The following is a 17669-nucleotide window of genomic DNA, read 5'->3' on the forward strand; positions in this document are numbered from 1 at the left end:
ATAAGTAGGGTATCATTTTAACCGTATGAACTTACAGAATAAAGATAAGGTGTCATTCTTACCGAAAAATTTACTACTTAGAAACGGGAGCCCCCAAAACTTACAAAATGGTGTTTTTTTTCTTCAATTTTGTCGGACAATGATTTTTTTTCTGTTTTGCTGTAGATTTTTTTTAGGGTAAAATGACTTAAGTCATTACAAAAGTAGAATTGGTGGTGCAAAAAAAAAATAAAATAAGCCCTCGTATGGATTTTTCCATATATTGAAAGAATTGTGATTTTTTTTAAAGGTAAGGAGAAAAAAAAAACGAAAGTGCATAAAACGGAAAAACCCCGGGTCCTTAAAGGGTTAAATATGCTATATTGACCTCATATTAAATTTTATGTACAATTTTGTGCACAAAACAAATAAAAAATAAGTGGACTTGGTCTTCATATTAGTATATCTACCAATCTCTCTCTCTCTCTCTCTTTATATCTTATATATTTTCTTTTTCTCTATCTATCTATCTATTTATCTATCTATATATTTATATAAATATTTATAGGAACATGTTTTGCCATCTTATATTAGGGGCAGAACATGAAAACATCTGTGTACTAGGACTAATATGTGTCTGTCTGCATACTACACTTTGTATCATTCCCCTTCCTCCCACTTGAGTCTCTCCTCGAAGCATACACCAGTGCCACCCAGCTGGGCAGGACTACTCACCCCTCCCTCGTCCCTCCTCGTCATGACGTCACCAGCCGGCGTTGTCACTGTTCTATTCCCAGCGTGAGCAGGTGAAGGAGCATCCTCATCTTAATGGTGACAGCGTGCACTCCTCATCCTCAGCTCCATCTTCACAATGGGACTCTCCTGCTGGACTGGACGCTTTGCCCTCTGCCTACAGCTGGTCCTGGGCACAGCTCTGAGCAATGTACCAGTTTGTAATGAGGTGAGGGGCAGATTTATCTAAGCCTATTACATGGGATCCGTCCATAGCTGACTGGAGGGCAGGGGGATACACGATCATTGTTGTGCACAATTCTCCATCCCCTGCCTATAGGGGCTGGTGGGTGTATTCAGCAGGATCAGGGTGCTGCCCTACAGAGAAAACCCCTATATGCCAACCTATTATTAGCCATTCTTGTTTAACCAGTGATATGCCAAAACAGGCCATTCATATGCATCGCACTGTCTCTTTAAATTGCAAAGATGATAGAATGGAGATGTTTGTTGCAGAAATTTCTGCTGCTGAAAATCCTTTCTGTTCATCTGAATAGGGGGAATTCTGCACCAGGAATTTCTGCAACTTTCATTCAGATGAATGGGACAGTCATAGAAACTGCTGCAACTAAATCTGCTGCGTGTGAATCCACCAATCCACCCTTAATGTAAAAGTAGCTGAAAGCTTCAGTAATGTGTATTATGCATATATTTTATATTATATTTATTTTATAACTTAGTGAATCCTATCAGTTTTTCGATAGGGAAAAGGTCTTGTTGCATTTACATTGGCATGTCCTGAAAGTGCTGGGTGGACAAAGGAAGCTAGGCTTCCTGCTTTCCTTACATATGCTAGATTAGTGTTTTTCAACCAGGTTGCCTCCAGCTGTTGCAAAACTACAACTCCCAGCATGCCCGGACAGCCTTTGGCTGTCCGGGCATGCTGGGAGTTGTAGTTTTGCAACAGCTGGAGGCACCCTGGTTGGGAAAAACTGTGCTAGATTATTTGGATATTCTAGAGTGCTGTTTGGGCTGGCTTGTAATATTATCTAAATACGTATGGTACTTATGTTTTAAAGAAATGTGGCCTTTGTGCGGGTACTGATTGTCTAGAAGTAGTAAGTGTAACCAGGTATAAACCAGTATAACAGTGTTTCCCAACCAGGCTTGTCCAGGCATGCTGGAAGTTGTAGTTTTGCAACAGCTGGAGGCACCCTGGTTGGAAAACACTGTGGTATAGTCTTCTTATCTATTTTAAAGGGATACTCCAGTGGATTTTTTTTTTTTTTTAGATCAACTGTTGCCAGAAAGTTAAACAGATTTGTAAATTACTTCTATTAAAACATCTTAATCCTTCCTGTACTTTTCAGCTGCTGTATACTACAGAGGAAGTTGTGTAGTTCTTTTCTGTCTGACCACAGTGCTCTCTGCTGACACCTCTGTCCATTTCAGGAACTGTCCAGGAGAAAATCCCCATAGCAAACCTCTCCTGCTCTGGACAGTTCCTGACATGGACAGAGGTGTCAGCAGAGAGCACTGGGGTCAGACAGAAAAGAACTACACAACTTCCTCTGTAGTATACAGCAGCTGATAAGTACAGGAAGGATTAAGGCTATCTAATAGAAGTAATTTCCAAATTTGTTTAACTTTCTGGCACCAGTTGGTTTAAAAAGTATTGTTTTCCACCAGAGTGCCCCTTTAACAACTCCTTCTTCACTTCCCCCAACTGAGGACTTCCAACAGAATGAAGTCCTTTTATCGTATCCCAGTGTCCCCTGCTGTAATTCGCTGTGACTGTGTATCCAGCCATGATTTAAGTAAGTGGCATGTGCCGCTTGTTGAGTAGAGGAGGAATAATTTTGGGTGTTGGGAAGTTCATCCAGCAGAGAACAGGATGAGACTGGAGACAAAATACAGCAAGCATTTTTGTACAGTCATGTGTGTGTTTGGATCAAGAAGTGTCTACATTGTCTCTATAAACAGGGACCTGATGCTGTTTTATGAATACTCTTTAGGCTAAGGCTAGATTCACATTGCCGTTCGCATCTGACCTGTTAAGCGTCCAATCGTCTCTTTTTTTTTTTTTAAGCCTAAAATGGGTCAGATGCAAACGTCTACTATCGGGTCCCGACGGACCCAATTTATTTTCATGGGGTCCAATTTTACAGGAATTTAGCTGGGAATAAAATAGTGCTTGCAGAATTTTTTTCCGCTAAATTCCCATTCTTCTGGCCGGATTGCCGACTGAACTCCGAATAGTTGAGTCCGACGGAAATGTGAACGAGGCCTTACTTAATGGTCTGTTTGGCCCTTTTTTTTGTGCCAAACAGACCTTGAATGAGTCAGAGCATAACTGAAACAGCAGGGTCTGTACGGATTGTATTGACTTGAATGGGGTCCGTCATTTAAAGGGTAGTCCAGTGGTGAAAAACTTATCCCCTATCCTAGGGGATAAGTCTCAGATCCTGGGGGGTCCGACCGCTGGGGCCCCCCGCGATCTCCTGTACGGGGCCCCGGCTCGCTGGCCAGATAGCGCGTGTTCACCACCGCACGAAGTGGCGGCCGACACGCCCCCTCAATACATTGCTATGGCAGAGCCGGAGATTGCCGAAGGCAGCGCTCCGGCTCTGTCATAGAGTTGTATTGAGGGGGGATGTCAGCCCCCGCTTCGTGCGATGGTCAACACGCCCCCTTCCCGCGGGGGCTGCCGGGGCCCCGTACAGGTCAGACCCCCCACGATTTAAAATGCATCCCCTATCCTTAGGATAGGGGATACGTTTTTCACCACTCAATATCTCCTTTAAAGAGTACCTCTCATAATCTTGTCAAATTTTATAATCCTCCCAGTTCACTGCCCCCATCATGATAAACCACCCCCTGTCTTTTATTATTTGTTTCTACCATGATATTGCTCTTTATTTTCTGCTCAGTCTCAGTCAGATTCACAGACTTAGAAGGGGCATTCCCCAGCAGGCGTGACATCATCTGAAGCCATACAGGGGAGAACTTCCTCCCTCACTCTGCTACACACAGCCCAGAGCAGTTAAGTTTTGGAGATGAGCTCTGATTGGCTAAGGCTGCACACCCCCCCTCAGCACTCCAGACTGCATTTCCTGATTTTGGACTTCTGCCAAGCCAGCAGGAGTCCAAAGTCTGTGCAAGAGATGGGGGAAATGTGCTCTGGACAAGTAGGGAGACACCTAGTGGCAGCTTTTTAAGCATAAATAAAACAAAGAAAACTTATTTTCTTTTTGCGATGAAGCTCCTTTTAGTTGAGCTAAGCAGTGATGTGAACAAGGCCTTACCTGCTTGTAAAAGAGAGGGTCCCTCTTTGCAAAAAGTTTATTGAGGTCACTTCATTTGGCTTAATTTTTCCATCGACATGCCTAAAACAACCCTTGGACATTTTTCTCTTTCCCTTGCTTGATGACGGTATGGGCATTGTGGAGAAGCCCAACAGAAGCCTCAGGAGTATCATCACAATATTAATGGCCTATTTAAAAGCTGGACAGGATATTTCAGTTTTTTCCCATTCACTTGAATTGGACAGGGTTGCCATACTCTGCACAGCCACTACTAAATGTATGGAGTGCCAGTGTCAATGGAAAACTCTTGGCATTTCTTTTTTTGAGAACGGCCGTCAAAGTCTCTTTTTTTCTGCCTTTAACGCCCGTTCTCATGACTGGGAGCAATGGGCAACAATGGGTCCTGGCGGCTCCCCTTTACTATTATGGGGGCTGCGGGGTGCCGTTATGAATAGTGGGAAAAAAAGACGGCACAAGCGGTAATTTTTCTCCCACTATTTTGCCCGGCTCTCCTGACGGCTGTCACACTACCGTGTACTAACGGCAGTGTGAAAGAAGCCTAAGAATGCTAGTTTCTTTCTGGCATTTTTTTCTCCCTTGAGTGGTGTTTTTTGGGGTCACTGGAAAAATAAAATCTGCTCTAGCTATGTTTTTTCACCTAGTTTGCGAAATATTTTTCTTCCATAGGCCACCATAGGCTTAAAATAACACTTAAAAAAATTGCAAATGTAGGAATGCTTGAAAACCACAATCCTTGAATTACATGTCCAAAGAATCACATCTAATAAAATACTACAGAAACACTAGTGCTACACAATGCAATACTTGCTATTTTTTGGGGAAAAATGCTACAAAAACTGTCATGTAGGGCAATAAATGTGCCTTTTTTTTCTGGGCAAAATAAAACTATGCTAAAAATATGTTTGGTTGTCCCAGATGGCTCTTTCCCTTTTCCGGCCATCTCCTGCCAGTTTGCAGCCACAAAAAATGGTCAGAAATGACGGAAGCAGCAGAGTGAGGAAATTGCGCAATTTGCATAAATCCCATTGACTTTACTGGGAATTGCACAAACGTCTTAGCTCCGCAAGCTGTGCTGTTTGCGTAACTCCCAGAACTACGTAAACAGCGTAACTTGCGGAGCTACACCATTTGTACAACTCCCATTAAACATGCACACTTGTGGCATTTTTTTGTGCTTGATGCTTCTAATGTTTTTTTTCAATGCAGTTTTTGTGAAAGTTTTATAAAGGATTGTGTTTTAATTAATGTGGTTTTTTCCTGGTGTTTTTGCCATCAAAAACATACCATAAATCGGGAACCCATAGCCAGGGCTGTGGAGTCTGAGTCGAGGAGTCGGACGAAATTTTGGGTACCTGGAGTCGGAGTCGGCAAACAATGCACCAACTCCGACTCCTACTAAATTTAGATTGGAATGTCCCAATTCACAAAAAGTTCTAATTAATGACTTCTCTACTGTAAGAATAAAGACCAATGCATGCAGTGCCTCACGTGACCGCAAAACCAACACGTTAAGTGACCGTGAAGAAGCATGCTTTTCATGTGCTTCACTATATGGCACACAACGCACAATTAGGAGCGGCAATACTTATACTTTCCATAGTGTTGTGTTCTGCTGTTACAGGGAACCCATGGGTAACCTAGCCTCTCACTGATAAGGGATTAAGTAAATATGTTTTTTGCAGGACTAGAGACACTTGTATAAGTGAAGGGAATGGAGGGTCAATAGTTCAAGACTGAAGATGTAAACCATTGGAAAAACTGCTGTCATTCAGCTAAGGCTATAAAAACTTGTAAACTCCGATTGTTAGCTTAAACTTTAAACAGGACTATGGGATTCTACTAGGGAAATCATGTTTTATAATAAATGCCCCTTCCTGGATCCTCCCACTGCCCTATCTTCAGCAGCAGATCAGCACACAAAAAGGAGAAGGCAGCAGCTTCTGCCCAACTACCTCTCTCTGCTAGAAGAGATTATAAGAACTTGGTGGGTTTAAACTGTTCAATACAATAGACTGTTGGCTTCCCAGCCAGTAGTCCTGTGGTAATGACATTTATGTTGCCTTTCTTTCATTCAAGGAATATATAAAATACATTTGCATATTAATACAGAGGAGTCTGAGTCGGAAGTACAAAAAACTGCGGAGTCGGAACATTTATCTACCGACTCCACAGCCCTGCCCATAGCAGCCAATCAGATTCTAGCCTTTATTTTTCAGAAACCTTTTTTTATTTTTTTTTTATGTAAAAAGCAATCTGACTGGTTGTTAACGGCAACTACTTCATTGTTCCTTTGCAGAAGATTTCATAAATCTCCTCCATTATTGGTAGGGTGTTTTATATTTCCTTAAAGAATTCCACCTAACAATTGTCTTCAGCATTTTTCAGCCAAAAATGCTGTTAAAAATGCCTGGAAAGTGCTCGCTTCGGCAGCACATATACTAAAATTTGAACGATACAGAGAAGATTAGCATGGCCCCTGCGCAAGGATGACACGCAAATTCGTGAAACATTCCATAAAAAAAAAATGCCTGGAAAAAAACAAACAAAAAGAAACTTTACAAAACTTGTGGTGTTTTCCCAAAAAATTGTAGGTGTATGTGACACTAGTACCAGGGTACCTCCATGGGGAAATATGAGGAATAGTAAAGTATGAAAGGACTTAGTGTGCTTGTCTTGCAGCAGTAAGGTGTGTACTGTTTGCTTACTGAATAGAATCGGATATTGATATGTCACTAATTTAAGTAGCTCCCTACACTATATGGTGCTCACCTTATATCAATACCATGTTAGGTTTTACAAATGTTTTACCAGTTTTTTTTTTTTTTCAAATAGTGTGCCTCCAGCTCTTGCAAAACTACAACTCCCAGCATGCCCGGACAGCCTTTGGCTGTCCGGGCATACTGGGAGTTGCAGTTTTGCAACAGCTGGAGGCATACTGTTTGGAAAGCCCTGTTTTAACCATAAGGCTATGTTCACACGTCAGAATATCCCCATAAAGATGCGGAATTCTGGCCAAATGATGCGGACGCAGAATTCCACATCTTTCTACACATATGCGGAATTATGACGTAATTCATGCGGAAAATCTGTGCATGGAAAAGAATGCTTTTCTTTCATCGCTTTTGTAAAATTTTGTGTGAAATCCCCGTGAGTTCAGCACACAATTTGCCAAAATTTTGCATTTAGCAGAGAGAAAAAGCCCCATTTATTTCAATGAGCTTCTGCATCTGAATTCCGCCAAAAATTAGGACCTTTCTTTTTGCAGAATGCAGTATTCCTGCAGCGGAAAGACCGATGCGGAAATAAAGCAGTGTGAATGGTACTGCGGAAACACATGCAGAATTTCCATGCGGATTACCATGCGGAAATCCAATGCGGAAATTCTGATGTGTGAACATAGCCTAAGAAGCAGGATAAAGGGTGTGTGTGTGGTGGTCTCGGGCTGCTATACCTACCTGAAGTCCGGAGCACCGATCCCCCGAAGGTCCCCCTCTTCCAGCGCTGATTTGTGCTTTGAGGTGGGCACGCCCGCTAGATTTAAATATTCATAAGCGCTGGTCACGTGAGCGCTCGTGCCTACAGACCTGTATTGTCTTTAAAATATCTTTATTTATTTACAAATAAAAACTGTCTGCTATTTGTGTTATGTGTTTGTTCTCTGCTGTGTGTAAAGTAAAGCAAAGACAAGAAATATGAACAGTGTTCAAGGGTAGGTGTATGAAAGCATGAAGATAGTACAGAATGTAATAAAGGTCTATATAGAGTAAAAATAAAAATGAATAATAGAAAAAAAGAGTTAAAGATAAAGACCAAGAAGAAGTATGATAAATGTCCGGCAGGTAAATAACTAAATTTACCATACTTATTCTTGGTCTTTTTCTTTGACTTTTTTGTTGTTTTTCATTTTTTTTTTCTATTTTTCAGTTTAAATTTTTACTCTATAATAATCTTTATCGCATTATATACTGTCTTCATACTTTCATACACCTATCGTTGAGGACTGTTCATCTTTATTATTTTTGTTTTCTAAATTTTTGGCCTTTCGGGGTATAGGCAGCATCAGTAACCTCGGATATGGGTTCTATTGCTGTAGTGAGCTACTCTTATATTTTTTTCTATTTGTAATTTATTTATGACATAGGGGGCTCACACCAAAACAAAACTGTGCCAAGGTTGCTGTGTTGCACGATACCCCACGTATACACAAATTAATTGAACACAATGAATCATACAGGTCCTCTAGGTACAGTGTGTGTAATGTGGGGAGGTACCATATACCGTATATACTCGAGTATAAGCCCAGTTTTTCAGCACGATTTTTCATGCTGAAAACACCCCCCTCGGCTTATACTCGAGTGAACTCTCCGCCCAGCCAGTGGTCTTCAACCTTCTGACCTCCAGATGTTTCAAAACTATAACCCCCAGGCTGTCCGGGCATGCTGGGAGTTGTAGTTTTGAAACATCTGGAGGTCCGCAGGTTGAAGACCACTGCGGCCTTCATCATCATCCAGACCCCCCCCCCCTTTAGTTTTGTACTCACCTCCGCTCGGCGGGACGTTAGGGTGAGCTGGTCCGGGCCATCTGTGCTGCAGGGACCGTCCGGTTGGGAGGGATAGTCGTTCTGAGCTGTCCATCTTCACCGGGGGGGGCCTCTTCTCTGCGCTTCGGGCCCGGCCCCAGAATGGTGACGTTGCCTTGATGACGATGCACAGGGACGTTCATGAGCAACATCCCTGTGCGTCGTCGTCAAGGCAACGTCTCTATTCTGGGCCTGAAGCGCAGAACAGGCCCCCCCCCCGGGGAAGATGGACAGCCTGGAATGACTATCCCTCCCCACCGGACGGTCCCTGCAGCACAGATGGCCCGGACCAGCTCACCCTAACATCCCGCCGAGCGGAGGTGAGTACAAAACTAAAGGGAGTGAGGGGGGGGGGGGGGGGGGGGGGGTCTGGATGATGTTGAAGGCCGCAGTGGTCTTCAACCTGCGGACCTCCAGATGTTTCAAAACTACAACTCCGGGCATGCTGGGAGTTTTAGTTTTGGAACATCTAGAGGTCCGCAGGTTGAAGACCACTGCAGACATTGACAAGCGGTGATGATGAAGGGGGGGGGGGGGCAGATGACAGGTGGTGATGATGAAGGGGGGGGTGGGTTGATGACAAGGGGATGATGACAGGTGGTGATGATGAAGGGGGGATGATGACAGGGTGATGATGAAGGGGGGGTGGGCTGATGACAGGTGGTGATGATGAAGGGGGTGGTGGGATGATGACAAGGGGATGATGACAGGTGGTGATGATGAAGGGGGGGTGTGGGATGATGACAAGGGGATGATGACAGGCGGTGATGATGAAGGGGGGAAGATGACAGGGTTATGATGACGAAGGGGGGTGTGTGGGATAATGACAGGGGGATGATGACAGGCGGTGATGATGAAGGGGGTGTGTGGGATGATGACAGGGGGATGATGACAGGCGGTGATGATGAAGGGGGTGTGGGATGATGACAGGGATATGATGACAGGCGGTGATGATGAAGGGGGGATGATGACAGGGTAATGATGAAGGGGGGGATGATGACAGGGGGATGATGACAGGCGGTGATGATGAAGAGGGGGATGATGACAGGGTAATTATGAAGGGGGGATGATGACAGGGTGATGATGATGAGGGTGTTAATGACGGGGGTCTGGATGATGACAGGGGGGATGATGTATTTCCCACCCTAGGCTTATAGTCGAGTCAATAACTTTTCCTGGTTTTTTGGGGTGAAATTAGGGGCCTCAGCTTATATTCGGGTCAGCTTATACTCGAGTATATACGGTAGACCAAAAAAAATTTAGATATTAAGAATTCAATTAATTTGTGTATTCTGTAATTTATTTATGACCCAAAACAGCTGAGAAAACCGTAACTAAAGCTATGGCTGATACCAGGAAACAATAGCTTGATAATAGAGCTCTGCTGTAATTATATTCAGAATAATACATTTTGTATATTTTAGATCCACCACATATTTTGAGCTGATATGTGTTTTAGAGCTCTTGTTATTATCATTTTGTGGATTGTCTAGGGACTGGATGATACCATCAATGTTAGTTTACAAAAGATAGCACTTGTGGATTGATATGCTTTTTTATGTACTCTCAACCAAGTTTGTGCCTATCATAGAGGTAGGTTTTATAACCCTTGCTTCTACTTTGGTAATGCACAAAGATACAATTGTATATCTACATTGAACTTGTACCTATTTAGCAGTTGTAGATACCTTACTTATATTTTATGATTTCTGTAATATTAGGTATTTATTTATTACGTCTGTCCTTTTTACAGTGATAAGCAGAGGTACACTTAGCTGCCCCTATTATGATCACATATGTTTGCTATTGAAGATCACCCCACCCAGTTATACAAATGCACACATAACATGTCTCACAGCCACATACAGTACAACATCAGGCTACCACAGTAAATAATTCAACATTGATAACATATGGTACTGTTTGTAATATTCCGGAGACATTCTGTTTATTACTGTCCAGGTGGATGGGGGAAGGTACAAGTGCAGAATAGAGAAAGGATGAAAGGAGAAAATGGAGAAAGGTTTCCTCTGAATTAGGGAAGGAACATGGTGGTATGATAGGAGAGAAAAATGGTAACCCAGATTTTTTTTAAGAATACTAACAAAAAATAGCTTAATGAATATATATGGTGTTAGTATACAGTAATTTAAAGGGAAACTGACAGCTGGTTCACCTGCACTTAACCCAATGAATAATCAGGGTTAGGTTAAGTTTCCACTTGGTTTTTTTCTGGCAGTTTTTGGATAGCTGCCACTGCAGTTTTTGAGCCAAAGTCAGAAGTGGGTCCATAAGGGAGGGGAAGTGTAAGTCCTTCCTTTATATGTCCTATTCCTTTTTAATACACTTCTGGCTTTGGCTGAAAAACTGCAGTGGCAGCTATCCAAAAACTGCCAGAAAAAAACCACATAGAAACTTAGCCTTATAGTGCAGGTAAACTGAATCAATATGATGTTTCACCTATCGGGATCGATGCCACTGTTCCAGAGATACACCCAGTATTAGCCTCCATTGCTTAAAGGAAAACGGTCACCCGTTTACCCGCACTATAACCTGATATACCGGGGCTGACTTGCGCTTTGAGGCGGGCCTGCCGGCTAGATTTAAATATTCATAAGCACGGTCACGTGAGCGCTCAGTAGGCACGAGCGTTCATGTGACCAGCGTTTATGAATATTTAAAACTAGCCGGCGGGCCTGCCTCAAAGTGCAAGTCAGCACTGGAAGAGGGGAACCTTCGGGGGATCGGGGCTCCGGACTGCAGGTAGGTATAGTAGCCCGAGACCCCGCATCGGTCTGCTGTTCACCCGCTCTATAACCCCGTGTATCGGGTTATAGTGCGGGTGAATGGGTGACCGTTTTCCTTTAAATGTAAATAGCCAGCTTTGCAGAATGGAGGCAGGACCCTGCATACAGAGCTTCCCTACCTCTTTCCCTCTGCTCCCATATGCCCACCAACCTCATTAATATTCATGTAACCCCCTTTGCCCATGTGAGCATGAGATGGGTGGGCATATCGAAGCAGAGGGGACGGAGGCATGGATGCTGGGTATGCTGGATTCCATCTCCATTTCACAAACAGGCTATTTACACATGAGCAAAGGACATTAAGGGTACGTTCACACGTTGCTACCCATTGAAGTCAATAGGCAGAAAAATCTGCAACAGCAAATCTGCAGCAGATCTGCAGCGAAAATATGTACGTGTAAACATACCCTAAGGTTATGTTCACACATACAAAATCTGCTGCATATTTTCCTTGCATATTTTGTGCAGCTGATTTTGCTACCATTAACTTCGATGCGTAGCAAAATCAGCTGCAAAAAGTATGCATAAAAAATATGCAGCAGATCCTGTACATGTGAACGTACCCTAATACCGTGGTCCCCCGACATACGATGGCCCAGACATACGATTGTTTCAACATACGATATCCCCTCAGAGGCCATCGTATATTGAATGCAGCATCAACATACGATACTTCTGTGTGTCGGGGGCATTGCAAAAATGGCTATATGGCAGCGCTGACTTCTTCACCTGCTTCCGGATAGCCGTTTTATGTGCCCCATGTGCCCCGCTCAAGGATACTTACATGTCCCTGCTGCTCCAGCCCTCCAGTTCACCACTCCTCTCCTGCCGCTGCCCTGTGCCATTGCTCTCCGTCGCCATCATCACGTCACCACTCACGCCACCCCTTTGTCCAAAAGTGGGGGCGTGAGCAGCAATGGTGAGCGACGGCGCAGGGCAGCGTCGTCGTATTGATACGGCAGCAGAGGAGTGGCAAACTGACGGGCTGGAGCGGCGGATACATGTGAGTATCATAGCACATATCATTGGTATGAATCCTTCAACATACAATGGTTTCAACAAATGATGGTCTGCCTGGAACCAATTACCATCGTATGTTGAGGGAACAGCGTTTATCTTCAGAACGCCGATCTGGGTAAGTGATACACCTGCACTATAACCCTGTGTATGGGGTTTAGCATATTTAAACCAGGGATTTATTCTGACGCCATATTTGGAGTCGGGAAGGAATTTTTACCTCTAGTATGAGGGTTTTTTTTTTTGCCTTCCTCTGGATCAACTCAGTAGGGACTCATTAGGGTTATAGGTTGAACTTAATGGACTCAGGTCTTTTTTCAACCTTATGAACTATGCTACTATGTCAGTTTCCCCTAAAAAAGTAACCCCTAAGCGGCATGTCGGCATGTGCTACATGTATTGTACTCAGTGGACTCTGGTGCTTTATGCGCAGGGAAAGATGAGACCCCACTCTGGAGATTGCGGAGGTCCTAGAGGTCAGATTCTTTGCAATCAGACACTTATCCCTTATCTGCAGGTTGGAGATAAGTGTGTGCCGGGTCCTGCCTTCATTTGCAAAGACAGCCATTTCCATATTAGCCATGACAGCTAATATAATGAATATCTCCGGAACTGTACTGTGGACCTGGGTAATTTATACTTTATTGTAACTTGGTTCACCTGCACTATAATCCGCACTATAATGTATTGGATTTAGTGCAGCTGAACCCACTGTCAGTTTTTCATTAACGTTGTCCAGTATTATAGATCCTACATAGGATGTTATCCAGGCAGATCTGTGACCCTCTGATACACCCCTCCCCATTTTTTTATGTTTCTAGAGAAATGCTGTTTAACCTGTTTTGAAAATACTAATACCATAGATAATCTACTTATGAGGTACACATGTAAATATTGACACTACAGCTTAAGTGCTTTAATGTTTCAGTGATCTGCCAGCGTTTTTTTTTCCATTACTTTACAAAGCTGGTTTTGTCTCCAGACATTTAGGCTCTGTTCACACTATGGAGTGTCCACAAAGGAAATCATGTGGACATTCAAGAGACCTGCGGCTGCCGGCATAATATGCTGGTCTGAGGACAGAACGGGAATGCGCCATCATATAGACGGCTATGCATTCCGAGCAGAGTCTGCAGAAAGAATACAGTGGAATCTCTGTGAAGAGTTCCAAGTGGAATCCCGCACAGAAATTCCGACATCTGAACATAGCCTAACTCTTCAACCATCTTTACTAATGCCCCATACACTTTAGACAAGTATCAGTTGAACCAGCCATGCTCAGCAGGAACGGTCAACCATCTAATGTGTTCATGGGCCTCCCTACTGTCCCTTGACTTATGATGTCAGGGAATAGAAGCATCAGGCATGTTGGATTTGAATTGGCTGATTATTTTGTTATTGGGCAGATAAGCCATAGCCAGAGGAGTCTGTCAGCAGCTTACCCCCCTCTCTCCATTCAGAACACATGATTCTTTGGAAAAGTGTTCATGTGTTAAGGATGTCAAATTTAGTGCCAGGGACTTCTTTTCAACTGGTTATTAGCCAAAATACATCTGTATTTTATTACGGTACATCTTTGGGAAGGAAAGATCCCAAAAAAGCCTAATGTACAAGCCATATTTTGTTCTATTGCTTTTGCTATAATCCAAAAAATGGGTGAAAAAAAATCTAAAAATGTAATAAAGGCCAAAAATGTGTAAACAGGTTAACAAAAATGTCAATAGATTACAAAGCTTAACATTTTCATAAAAAAAATTGGTGTGTGCACATGCTTACCAGGCTTAGTAGTCATGTGGTGGTGTTGCAGGGGCAAATACGGTAGTCATGGTACCCTGGCTTTTAGCACAATTATTCTGCTTTGATTTATGTCTCCACCAACTCGACCAATGGAATTTTAGCTTTTACTTTTGCTCATTTTTCCTGCTTCCAACACATCAACTTTTTAGAACAGTTTTCTTACGGACTAATATACTGCACACCTTGACAGAGGCCATTGTCATGACATAATCAATGTTATTTATCTCACCTGTCCTTTCAGGCTGGCTGGTGTCACAAGCGTTTTCTGGAAAAACACAAAACAAAGCATTTTCTAAGGCTAGGTTCACATCCCGTATGCCTTTAGGCTTAACCTTTCAAAAAGCAATGCCGACATATATTGCGGCATATGGAAAGCAGACCTAGTGAGATTAAGGGGTCAACTGTAATCAACTAGGGACGCTTTCGACCCATTTTCCAAACGTATACGTTTATTTTGCTGGACTGAAAAGTGCAGCCTATGTTTTTTAGTCCCACAAAATAAACTTATACATTGGAAAAATGGACCAAACTTGTCACTGTCATATGTTGCGCTATATGGCTAGGTTCACTCTGTGCTGCAAAACCACAGCTTTGCTTTATGGTTATTGCTTATTCTTTTACAAGTATACCAGGGATTCCTGCTGCCAAGTGCTAAGCCCAGTAATCCATTTATTGTGAGACAAATCATTTTGCCTTGGTTCACACACCTTCTATTATCCTTAACTTCATGGTTCTGTGAAATCTCATATTTTGTGCTAATCCTTATTTATTGTGACCAGTTTGGCTATTTCTGTGATTTTTTTTGGGACTATATTATCCAGGAAGATATACTCCAGCTGCTTGATGATGACAATATTAAAGGGGTATTCCAGGCCAAAACTTTTTTTATATATATATATATCAACTGGCTCCGGAAAGTTAAACAGATTTGTAAATTACTTCTATTAAAAAATCTTAATCCTTCTAATAGTTATTAGCTTCTGAAGTTGAATTGTTGTTTTCTGTCTAACTGCTCTCTGATGACTCACGTCCCGGGAGCTGTGCAGTTCCTATGGGGATATTCTCCCATCATGCACAGCTCCCAGGACGTGACATCATCATTGAGCGGTTAGACAGAAAACTTCAGAAGCTAATAACTATTGGAAGGATTAAGATTTTTTAATAGAAGTAATTTACAAATCTGTTTAACTTTCCGGAGCCAGTTGATATATATAAAAAAAGGTTTTGCCTGGAATACCCCTTTAAGTCATTTTACATTCATTCAGAAGGCCACTTGCCTATCCTTGCCGAAGATCTGTCTAGGAAAGGAGATGTCTAAATTGACTCCTGTGTTCAGACCATGAAAAAGTTTTTTTTTTTAACCAAATACAAAAGGATTTTCCTACGGCACTATGGATGGGCAGGATCACCGGTCCCTGGTCCAGGAAAGTGCTTTGCAGATGTAATGACGGTGGTGCTCTGGTTAAGAAGAGCGCAAAATACATATAAGTGAAGAAAAGGAAAACCGGCCACTCACCATGTTCATCTTCTTTTATTGCATAAAATACTCTCATACAGACATAAGGGAGAAGCACTTCACTTAGTGCGAAATGAAGCTTGTTGCCGCTTGTACCCCCCGCTCCTTCCTTCTCCCTTATGTCTGTATGTGAGTATTTTATGCAATAAAAGAAGAAGATGAACATGGTGAGTGGCTGGTTTTCCTTTTCTTCACGTATATGTTTTTTTTTTTTTTTTACTTTTCACTACATCTATGTGTTGTATATGTTGTACTTGCATTAGGGTTTTAGCTAATGCATTCAAATGGCCATATTGTTTACTGGACAGCCCTATTTTAGCTATATTTTTAGCATTGACACAATGGGCTTTGAAAGAATGTGCAGCCTTTTTACACTCTATATACATATACCGCATATGTACGTTTGCAGTAGTAATGTGGGACAAAATATGGCAGAAAAATCACAACACAATCCAGAGATTTAAAATGAATAGTGACACAAGATGGACATAAATGCAAGTAGAAATAGGAACATTGTGTGACTAGGGCCAAAAAAAGGTTATTCTATGCCATAACTATATATGTATAGCATTTATGTCTGATGGTACCTTAAAGGGGTACTCCGGTGAAAACCTTTTTTCTTTTAAATCAACTGGTGCCAGAAAGTTTAACAGATTTATAAATTACTTCTATTAAAAAATCTTAATCCTTCCTGTACTTATTAGCTGCTGAATACTACAGAGGAAATTATTTTCTTTTTGGAATTCTCTCTGATGACATCACGAGCACAGTACTCTTTGCTGAAGTCATTATAATAATAATAACTCTTTATTTATTGTTGTCCTTAGTGGGATTTGAACCCAAGGCCCCAATGCTGTAAGGCAGCAGTGCTAACCACTGAGCCACCATGCTGCCCTTAGCATACATCTGCTGTGCACGGTTGCTAAAATGGACAGAGATGTCAGCAGAGAGCACTGTGCTCGTGATGTCATCAGTGTTCCAAAAAGAAAGGAATTTCCTCTGTAGCATTCAGCAGCTAATAAGTACTGGAAGGATTAAGATTTTTTAATAGAAGTAATTTACAAATATGTTTAACTTTCTGCCACCAGTTGATTTAAAAGAAAAAAGGTTTTCACCGGAGTACCCCTTTAAGAAGACATGCTCACCTTATGGTAGAGAGTGCAGTACTGTGTATATATGGATCTCTTAAAGCTGGGGCATTTCGCCTAGTTAAACCTGCACTGTGTCCTTAGGGCAGAAAGGGAGTGTCACATAAGATGACAAATGACAGTAACAATAAGTAACAACCTGTAAGTCGGAGTTTTTACTTTTATTAGAGGCCCGTATTACAGGTCCTGTCAAAAATACCAGACAAAATACCACAGTGTGTTGTTTTTTTTGTCAGGTAAAATACAAAAAATGCTGAACATCCCATTTCTTTCTAATATTTTTAAGATGTCCTTTATTACATTTGTTCAATTTATAATTTTGTAAAGCAAATTTTAGATATTTAGAAATCTTCGTTATTTGGGCGTCCATCATCTTTTTTGTTAGTAGAAACAAGCATGGTATTTACAAGCATGCATATTTATGCCTATGAAAGTGGGGATATAGCAGACAGCTCAGTGTCGGAAAGGAATAATGGTTACCAGTCCAGCTCACCCAATCATTATTTCCTCTTTATCAGCTGACTTGGGGGTAACTGATATCATCCAAATACATAAAGCATGTTATCTGATCTAACAAAATCAAGAGAAATGCTGTGAGCAAGAACCATTGGCTTATGATCATATAAGCCGATAGATTAACAAGTATTTGTTCTGGGACTATCACATGACATGTTTTAATATGTGGGGAGTAAAAGATTGATTTTATTATGTGTGCTGGATTCTCACATTTCCCTTGGATTTTTGTTACCTGGTCTATCTAATATCTCT

The 17669-nt window shown here is 42.0% G+C and overlaps 1 protein-coding gene and 1 non-coding gene across 4 annotated transcripts in view; both read left to right on the top strand.

The window, feature by feature from the left end:
- The window catches only part of ELAPOR2 (endosome-lysosome associated apoptosis and autophagy regulator family member 2), a 175768-nt gene that overhangs the window by 70406 nt on the left and 87693 nt on the right, over positions 1–17669 (top strand). Inside the window, exon 1 of one of the 3 annotated variants that reach the window (XM_056573386.1) lies at positions 756–940. The exons of the other annotated variants lie outside the window; for them this stretch is intronic. Coding sequence (XP_056429361.1) covers positions 851–940 — 90 coding nt within the window. The 5' untranslated portion in view covers positions 756–850. Of the gene's footprint in view, positions 1–755; positions 941–17669 lie in introns of those variants that run through there. 3 annotated transcript variants of the gene reach the window in all.
- LOC130268123 (U6 spliceosomal RNA) lies at positions 6452–6558 on the top strand. Its single transcript, XR_008843487.1, has one exon. It is a non-coding gene; the product is annotated as a U6 spliceosomal RNA (small nuclear RNA).

This window comes from Hyla sarda, chromosome 4 (assembly GCF_029499605.1).
Source record: "Hyla sarda isolate aHylSar1 chromosome 4, aHylSar1.hap1, whole genome shotgun sequence".
NCBI lineage: Eukaryota > Metazoa > Chordata > Amphibia > Anura > Hylidae > Hyla > Hyla sarda.